Below are 9873 nucleotides of genomic sequence, written 5' to 3'. Positions count from 1 at the left end.
ACTCTGGTATTTCCCCAGAAATGGTCTTAATCTTTTCCCTTGGTTCTGTCTGTCTTCTTTCTCAATACCCGGGTTTTGAAACCTTGGGTACGGGTCTAGGTTGTTCTCGCCTCTGAGTTTCTCGTATCGCTGCTACAAATATTTTTGCTTTTGCTTCCTGTTTTTCTTCATCTCTCCGTACGTAAACTTTCTGAGCTTCTCTTAACAATTCCTGGAGCCCACGATCTTGCCAATTGTCTAGTTTTTCTAATTTCTTTCTAATATCCCCCCAGGACCGTGCCACAAATTGGGTTCTTAAAAGTGCTTCCCCTACCGGGGAAGCTGGATCCACACCGGAATACATTTGTAACGTTTTTCTTAGCCTTTCTAACCAATCAGTAGGGGACTCATCTTTTTCCTGATGTTCACTAAAGGCTTTATTAATATTCTGTCCCCTCGGAACTGCCTCTCTGATTCCTTGGATAACAATTTCTCTCAAATTCATCATATTTTGTCTCTGTTGGTCATTTTGGTTATTCCAATTGGGATTCTGATTAGGCCAGTTTTGTTCTCCGGGAGGACCCTGTTGATGTTGTCTCTCCCAGATTGGCATTCCGGCTTGTCTGATCATAGATCTTTCTTCTACGGTAAATAATATTCCCAATATCTACTGCATTTCCTCCCAAGTATAAATATTAGGTCCTAAAAACTGGTCTAGTTGTTCAGAGACCCCTTAAGGGTCATCTAACAACCGACCCATTTCTTTTTTAAAGGTTCTTACATCTCCCGTGTTTAACGGTACTGCTACAAATCCAGTTCCTCCCCTATTTCCTCCCATCGGGACCTCTCGGAGGGGTACTAAAGTTACCCTCTCTCCTATTTCCTCATGAGGATTCTCGTTTTCTTGGATTTTTGTTTTACTTCTGGTACAACTAGAGGGAGGGGAAGATGGGGGAGCCGACAGAACAGGAACGGGTGGTATTGGAGGATAAATACCTCATTCATTTCCCGGGTCCTGTCCCTGGTAAGGGGGTGGTATAGGGGGTAAATTATCTAACGGCTCCCATGATGGTTTACTTGGTTTGTTCCCCTTTTTCTTTTCTTTCAAGGGAAACAACAAGACCGTTATAGATGATCCCTTCCACAATGCTGCATAATCACTTTCCTCCTGATTAAAAGGTACTTTGCCATTCACATATAAATTTAGAGCCTGACATATCCAATCATCAAAAGACCCAAATATTGGCCAATATAAATGGTCAGGCCGAATTTCTTCTCTAGTCCACACTTCCATACAGTAATGGATTATTTTTCCTTACTTTTTCCTTTCTGGGATGGCCAAGAATCCCAGTACTTAAGCATCATCCCCAAGGGACTGTCTGGGGGTATATCTGGTAATTCGCTCCCTGCCTTATTCCTGGGGCCTCTCCATGGGCCCCGAACCCCGGGACCTCTCCATGGGCCCCTTCCTGGGTTAGAGCTATGACTGTTACTCTGACCCATTTCCTGCCGGGTGTGTTTTCTCTCAATCAACCACAATCGCTTCCCTCCTTCAGCGGCCAAGTCCTTTGCGGGAGATTGGAAACGCTCTTAGAAGAGGTCCTCACCCGCTTCACAAATACTAATATCCTGACCTGTGCCTTCACAGATTCAGAATACTTGGTTCGTGTCTCATCACACACTCCTTCTCTTCACCGACCGGTTTCCTTACTGAAACCACAGTTAGAGGATAACCACGCAACTTTGTTGCGTATCACACACACACACACACATGCACACCGTCTCGTCGATGACTGGTTTCCTTACTGAAACCACGGTTAGAGGATAACCACGCAACTTTGTTGTGCTTCACACACCGGCCTCCCACCCAAACGAACGATACTTACAGTCTGCTGTTCCCGTCCGGATCTTCATGCACAAGAATTACGGGTAATTTACACTGCAGTTTTCAGGGAGCTTGAATTCCTTGGTTATTGCCTCTCTGTTCGTTGATCTCATGAGACTGCCCAGGACTACAGTCCCCAAGCCACAATTTGTGGGGGCGCCCCTCGTAAGAGCTATAGTCCCAAACAGTCACAGAGATCACGTCAGGGTCACCAATTTTGTTATAAAAATTTAGACTTGGCCATGATATGATTTAATTATTACAATTGATTAAGATCAAGAGGCAATAAGCAAGCAGAGCTGGGTGCGTGGGGAGTCTCTGCTCCGCCAACAGCGCACACCGGGGCTTTTGGGGTCCAGTCTCTTATACTTCCCGGTCCAGGGTTTCAGTTCCTGGGTTTGAGTTTCAGCCAATCCTGTTGTCTTCTTTGTCCGAAACGCGATGTGGCTCCTTTTCATTTGTTTCTGTCCCGTTGCTGGGGTCTTCTCTCCAGGAGAAGAAACATACTGAAACTTCTCGGCAATACATTAACAGGAAAATGTCTATCACAAGCTTAACCACGATCTTAGACCCGTATATTTCATTCCTTGTATGGTTACTTGTTTAGTGCATAGGTTTCACCACATCCCGTAACAGGATGTGTCTCCTTGGTTACCTATCCCCCCTTAAAGCGTTCAAGCAGCTAAACAAAGCTAAAAGCGTTCCTTATTGTTTTAACATAATTAAAGCGCTCCTTATTGTTGTAACCTATACATCCCATCCCACATGCTAGTTGGGTGCCTGGCTCTAAAGCTTCAGATGTGTCCTGGGTTCAGCAGTAGCAGTCATTTTTCTCCTTCTTACTAGCTGGTGCAGTGCTGTGCTTGACTTTCAGACTGGGAACAACGCTGATAACACACCGATGTTTTTAGATGTTGCTAAGTAATGTTTACTCTGACCAAGGACTTTCTGAGTCTCATGTTCTGCCAGGGAGGAGGGGAAGCCGGGAGGAAGCAGAGACAGGACATCTGACCCAAACAAGCCAAAGAAGTATTCCATACCACAGAACGTCATGCCCAGTATATATACTGGGGGCAGTTACCCGGAAGGGTTAGATCACAGCTCGGGTCGGGCGGGGCATCGGTCGGTAGGTGGTGAGTGGTTGTATTCTCTTCCCTTGTTATTTCCCTTATCATTAATATTACTGGTGGTAGCAGTAGTAGTGGTTTGTGTTATGCTGTAGTTACTGGACGGCTCTTATCTCAACCCATGGGAGATACATTCTTTCAATTCTCTTCCCCATCCCTCTGGGAGAGGGGGGAGGAAGGAGGGGGGGATTGAGCGAGTGGCTGCATGGTTCTGAGATAGCGGCTGGGCTTAAACCACGACAGTTCTTTGTGGCGCCCAACATGGGGCACGAAGGGTTGAGATAACAACAGATGTGAGCAGAGTGTCTCTAATCGTATTTGTGATAAGCATTCATTGTTTTGGATTAATAGTCACTCGTCACAATGCTGATTTATTGGTTCTCAGAGTTCTTGCACTTGATCTCACAGTTTCAGCATGTCGCACCTTAGTTAGAGCCAGTATTTGCTGGTTTAGTGCTTATCAGCTGGGGGGCCTGGCCTAAGGTTCTTGTTTCGCTGTACTTCATGGCAATGACTTGTAATACAATAGACTCACTGATCATGAAACTAGGCTGGCTTGCGCTCCCAGTGTGGTCAACACGTCTATACTTTTGAAGGCATATAATGGAATATTTCAGCAATTACACCTTTTTTTTCCCTTCTCAGGTTGTCAGCCTATGAAGGAGACATTCCCTTACGCCCCCCGCTCCCCCACCAGACTATTCACAGCATCATTTGAGAGTTCTGAAGGTTTTGAATGGCCTTTGGGTACCCTTGAGACCCACCTGCTGATTGTGATGGGGATCACCATGTTGGCACATATACAGAGTGTGTTTTAACCACGGACATACCATCCTGAGAACGGCCCATTTCGTCTGACCTTGAAAGTTAAGCAGGTTTGGGTTTGGGTCTGGTCTAGGGTTAGATGACGATATAGGAGGACCAAAAGATTTTCCCCGAGGCTGGACAGTGAGACAAGGGGGCACAAAATCACAAAATGGAATATAGAAACCTCTCAAATTAGTTTTAAGTAATGTTAAGTTTGATGGCTTTGTAACAGTAGCAATGGAAAATTACTGAGGTGCGTGATACACAGAAGAAAAAGCAGAGTACAGCTAGAGATCATACTGAGAATTGTCATAAGATAAATGTTATAGTTGATACAGTTTAAGAAAAACATTCTAGAACAGGACACAGGGTAAGGAGTATCTGGGAACTGCAGGTGTCCAGGATGGGCTACAGTGAAACTAACTGATAAGTGGGAGGATAGGAGGATTATTATGTCTCTGGTGCTAACGAACCAATTAAACTGGTATGAGCATCTACTGCGCATGCTTCAAAGGCTGCCAGAAGTGATGAAGATTGTTGGAGGAAGTAAACGACCCTCAGAGACCACCACCACAATTCTGTACGCATGCGAGGAACTCTCTGGAAAATGATGTAATCCACACGTAGCCTCATGAATACGTATGTATGCCCAGTGGCTATAAAAGGACGGCTTGTGTGGCAATTGGGGGACACACGTTAGGAGGAGCTATCCCCCGTGTCTCCCGGTGCCGCAATAAAGAATACCTGCTTGTCCTCTTGAAAACTTTGTTGGCGAGTTTGTTCCTGGAGTTTTCCACAAATCAATTTGGCGACCCTGATGGGACCCTCTCTGCTCTGCTGCAGGACCCGCTGAGGACAGGGCTCCCTAGGGCACTTAGGAATTTTTCCCGGTGGGACCCCTCAACTCATTCGGATCACCGCCGGAACAGACAAGGACCATCTAATAAAAAGGTATTCTTTTCTTTTGTATAGTCTGTAAGGTACAGGGGGCATCTTGCATAAAGACTAAATTGGTAATTGGGTGGGTTTGGTAAGCGTACGCAAGGTTTGGAAGCCTTCCATAAATCGAGATAGGAAATCTCATAGGTAAAGGCGTATACCCGGGTGGTAGCGTCCGTTTGGTATACACCCACAAAAAACAATCTAAAAACCAGACCCAAACCACATAATTGGCTCCATCCTCTTCCCAAGAGGAAGGTCAGAAATCCATGAGGCTGATGAAGGAAAAGCTCCCCAGCAGTCAGATCTAGAGCTGCAACCCAAGACTTTCTCCACTGATCTGAAGAAGAAAAGAGTCTTTAGAAAGGCCTTTAGGACCTTCTTATGAGCAAGAGAAAGCAGCATCCAGCTTCCATAGAAAACTGGCAAAGCTGAGGGAGCTTCACAGGTCAAGCAGGGCAGGTCCATCCTCACAGTGGGGTGGAAGACATTTGGACACCTAGAAAGCAAACTAAACCCTCCAGTGCAGCCCTTTTTCTATGGGATGAGAATGAGCCTTAATGGTTTGGGAGAGCTCCTCCCTCCTGAGGACAGTGTTCTCTAGAATAAGACTGTTCTTGATGAAAATGCAATCTCCTAAGCAAAGCTAAGGTGAGCTCCTCTGGGACACCTGCAGGATGTGCAGATGGAGGGGATCCAGTCTTCCCTCCTGCAGCACAGCACATGGCTGCCTCCCCAGTAATCCTCACAGCCAGGCAGATGGCCTTCTTTAAATTAATCTTTTTTATTTGAGTAGGCATATTGTGAGATCACTGCAATCCCATCTCCTCATTTCAGTTCTGTCGGCATCACCAGGGTAGTCCAATCCTTTCTAGCATGGAAAATACCAAGGCAGCAGCCTTGCCCGACCCCTAAAGAACAACAAAACCAGCATCCTGAAGCACTGCAGCATTGCTCAGCTGTGAGCTGTGCCAAAAAGCACAGCTACTCGGCTCCTTCACCCCTCCAAGAGCTGGATTCACCCTTCTGCCCCAGCTAACCTAGACTGAACCCCCAAAGCCAGGCACAGCTCAGACTGGCCAGGCTGCGAGTGTGATGGCCACACAAATCCCTGCAGGTCTCCAGGTGCTTCTTTCACCTCCAAAGCTCTTCTCTGCTTCCTACCACAGCGCCAAAGGTGCTGGGGCATCAGTAAAGCTAATCCACAGCGAGCTCACAGATGTATGAGCAACAGGAGGTGTGCCAGAGAATAGCTCCAGGCCTGCACTGGGGATGACGGATGCCAGGACAGCAGCATGGATGGGATCTGCTGTGCCATCACTGTGGGCTCGCTTCAGTCCTTCCCCCCCCATTCCAGGTGCCCACAGGTCTCCTGAGGTGCTCATGTCCCAGCCAGACCAGCCACCAGGATCCTGCCAAACCCACAGGCACTGGGGTGATGCAAACAGCACATGATGGGCAGGTGATATTTCTAGCACAGATCTCCAGGAGGACACTCCTGCTGAAGCCCTTCTCCATCCTCTCACCCATGCCAGATGGAAGGTGCAAAGCCAGAGCATGGCCAGAGCAAGGGGCAGCTATCTCCATCCTGGGGACATAGGGTCTTGACCCAAATACATAAGAAACCCCCTACCCAGCCGCTCACCTGTATGTCCTCCCTCGCACCCTCGGGTGCTGCCCTCCGTAGTAGCCTCCGTGCTGGGCCAGGCCTCCCCGGGTTTGGAAGCAGCCCTGGTAGCCCCCACGGTCAGTGGTGCTGATGCCCGGCACATTGGTCCTCTTGGGCAGCACCTAGAAGGCAAAGGGTGGCTCAGCCAGCACCAAGTTTTGGCACAGCTCCATTCAAACAGAGCTGGGAGAGATAGATGCAGCACCCCAGGGCTTCATCCAGCTCTTACCTTAATGACACGGCCTCTGAACACACTCTTATCCAGCTCCAACGCAGTCTTCACAGAGCTCTTCTCTTCAAATTCAATGTAGGCATACCTACAAGGGGATGGGTTGAATAGAGCCCCAGGGCACCCCACTGCTCCCAAAGGCTGGGGAGCACAGGGCAGCATCCTCAAGACCCCAATCCCAGAGCACACCACTGACCCTTTGGGATGCCCTGAGAACTTGTCACAGAGGATGGTCACTCGGTTGATCTCCCCGCAGCTGTGGAAGTGAGACTCCAGCTCTTCTGCCGTGCCCCCATAATCTACCTGCAACGACAGTCCCAAGCCCTCCAGTGCTACCAGCCAGCCCCCCAGCTTGTGGGTCTGCAATCACACAACGTCACGAGAGACAAAGGGCCCAGCTGACCCCTCTCACACCATGCCACCATAGCTTCACCACCTCTTGAGGTGCAGCAGACCCAGATGAATTTTCCAGCCTAGAAGCCCAAATCCAAGAGACAGCTCCCCTGGCTTTGAGGGAACAAGAAACGCCACAAAACCAGCAGCTTCCAGCAGCGTAGTTTGGGGAGCTGACACTTGCAACAGATTATCTGCAAGTAGTTGAAAATCATAGGCAGATGCTGAGCCACATTCCCAGTCTGGGCTGGGCAGAGGAGAAGCATTTGGGATGGGACCAGCCAGCCTTCAGTGGGGGGTGGAAAGGCCCCCGGTGAGAAGGTTCTCAGACATACATCCAGCTGGACCAGGAGTAGGGAGATGGGCTCTGCTCCAGGGTCTCCCACTTACATTGCCCACATAGATGGATCGCTGGTCAACCTCCATCTTCTTGGTTGTCTTTGGGAAGAGACCTGCAGAGACAAGGGCTGCTTTGCCATGCTGGAGTTATGGGAGCCCTTTGGCAGAGGGGTGTCTGTGGAAGTCTTCTACCAGCACAACCACCACTGAGCTGACACACTATAAAGCTCCTTGAGTCCCTGTCACGTCCAGGCATACCCAAATACCCACACGGCTGTCTCTGCCTCCTCCTCCTCCTCCATCCCCTTGCCCCCTTTCTCTTCAGAAAGCCCCCAAACCACAGGGTAACTGCTCTACTGGGGCAGTTGATAATAAACTCAATTAAGTAACTGAATTAAATGTAATTAATTTACTGCATCTTGGTCTGCACAGGTAGGAGCTAAGAGTGGATAGCACCATGTCACACCCGGGACCCCATCCCTCATCCACCTTACATGTCCAGCCTCAGGCTGCCTGGAGAGGCAGAGCCACATGCTCTGGCTCCAGTTACCACCCTGTGCTCTAGTGTTGGCCCTGAGGGGACAGCAGCACCCAGGGACAGCCCATACCTCCCTCCAAGTTCACAATAAAGCGTTTCTCAGCTTCCAGCTGCAGCTCCTTTATCCGCTCATCCTCTTTCTCCATCTCTTGCACTCTGGCGTTGATGGCCTCCAGCTCCTGAAACCCCAACCAAGACTTGCATGAGCAGTACACTGAGCAGGGACACCCTGATCCCACCGCCCAATCTGGGCTGGGACGTTGCAGTGCTGCACAACATGCACCTCCACCCACAGTTCCCTCCCAGGCGGGGGACAAGGGTAGCCTGAGGACAACAGCCTGTCACACAAAAGGGGAGTTCAGCTCCCAGCTCCACTAGGGAGAAAAAAAACAGATAATACTTCCTTTCCCATACTTTTGAAGCAGTATGGGCAGAGATGCCAGAGGGAACCAGAGATTTAAGCTGGTGATGAACAGGAGCCAGGTACTCTTGCTCAGCCAGAAAAACACCTCAGTAGTGAAAGCTAAGCAGCAGGAGAGTGACAATTCAGGTTCCAACTTCTCAGCTCAGGGATTTTAACATCAGGGCCCAAGATTTTTAATTTTTAGAAGCACTTGAACAGAGGTGTAGAAAGCTTCCCATTTCCTTAGAGAAACAAGGAAAACTGATTCCACACTCACTGGGTTCTGCACAACCAGCTCCTCCACACTGTCCCCGTCCAGGTGGCTCAAGTCCAAGTCATCATCTACAGTCTTCCACAGAGCTGCCATCTCTGCCACATCCCAGGATGCCTCCACTGCTGCCAGGGACAGCAGGTCCTACAACCAGATCCCTGAAGTGTCCAGGAAGAGAGGACTGGGCAGGAAGAAAGGCAAAAAGCCATTTAAGAGAAAAAAAAAAAAAAACAGCCATTTAACTTAGAACTAAAGCAGAACGCCAGGCAGACAAGGGCTTTAAAGGTGCTTCCAGCAGAAGGACGAACAGGTGCCACCAAAGCAGCTTGCTCTCAGTGCTGCAGGCAGGCTTGCAGCAAGACCCCAGAATTGCAGGAGTCCTCACTCCTGAAGTTGGTGACCTACTGAAAGGTCTTGTGTTCATACTGAGGCATTTCCCAACTTAGGAGGGCTGCAGAGTGGAACAGGAAGCATCTTCCTGTGGGTGAAAAAGGAAAAACAGGCACAAGCCGGATTTAAAATGGAAGGAGAGACAGGACCTGACCCACCATAGCGCTCCCAGGCCATACAGAGTGAGCCCTACCTCACCTAAACAAAGGTAAACCCATACCCTTCCAGCTTGGGGCTCCTGGTTTGATCTCACAGTGGTGAGATCACTACCTGTGAGCAGCGAGCTGACCCTCTGCTCCAGCCTCCAGAGCCTCAGTCCTTACCACAGAGCTAAGACCCGTTCCGGACGTGTGTCATGCCGTGCACACCCCTCCCCCCCGGACCACGAACATCCCGCACTACCTCCACGGAACAGCGTCACATACAAATTTCCTGCGCAGTGCTGCTTTCACACATCAGGAGCCAATCAGGGCAGGGCGCGCCGGCAGGGGGCCCTGCCCAGCCGTGACCCTGGAGCCTCGGGTTCGAGTCCTGGGTGTGGCAGCAGACATGTACGAGCGGCCAGGTGGTGGGTCTTCCCCCCCCCCCCCCAGCCCTCCTTGTCCACCCACCCCGCTGGCGGTGCTGGGGACCACAGCGAGCTCCTGTGCACAGTGTGAGCAGCAGGGCACCCCAGTAGAGTGCAGCATCTGCAGCAGGAAGGGAACATCCCTTTGGGTTCCCTGGGGACAAACCTCAATGCCCCCCGCCATGGACACCCCTCCTTATGGCTAGACATGGGGAAGTGTTTACCCCATGGCTACAATGAACCCCTCCAGGGTTAGGGGCCCAGAGTGCTGCTGGGTGAGTGGGGGTGAGGGCACCCACCACAAGTCCAGGCTCTGGTTGATATTATATTGTCTTT

At 49.9% G+C, this 9873-nt stretch overlaps 1 protein-coding gene across 1 annotated transcript; it reads right to left on the bottom strand.

Annotated features, from left to right (window-relative positions):
• Nucleotides 1-4922: 4922 nt before the first annotated feature.
• LOC130611528 (polyadenylate-binding protein 2-B-like) lies at nucleotides 4923-9421 on the bottom strand. The gene is made up of 8 exons (XM_057432316.1): nucleotides 9373-9421; nucleotides 8586-8766; nucleotides 7976-8084; nucleotides 7419-7480; nucleotides 6832-6938; nucleotides 6636-6723; nucleotides 6383-6528; nucleotides 4923-5648 (listed from the first exon to the last, which is right to left on the bottom strand). The coding sequence occupies exons 2-8, from the start codon at nucleotides 8673-8675 to the stop codon at nucleotides 5609-5611; spliced, it is 642 nt and encodes a 213-aa protein (XP_057288299.1). The 5' UTR covers nucleotides 8676-8766; nucleotides 9373-9421; the 3' UTR covers nucleotides 4923-5608.
• Between the last annotated feature and the right edge of the window lie 452 nt (nucleotides 9422-9873).

Source organism: Pezoporus wallicus, unplaced genomic scaffold (assembly GCF_028554395.1).
Source record: "Pezoporus wallicus isolate ANWC-B61680 ecotype Strahan unplaced genomic scaffold, APGP_CSIRO_Pwel_v1 contig_4493, whole genome shotgun sequence".
Lineage (NCBI taxonomy): Eukaryota > Metazoa > Chordata > Aves > Psittaciformes > Psittacidae > Pezoporus > Pezoporus wallicus.
The sequence above is the reverse complement of the archived record's forward strand: the minus strand, read 5'-3'. Positions and strand labels throughout refer to the sequence as shown.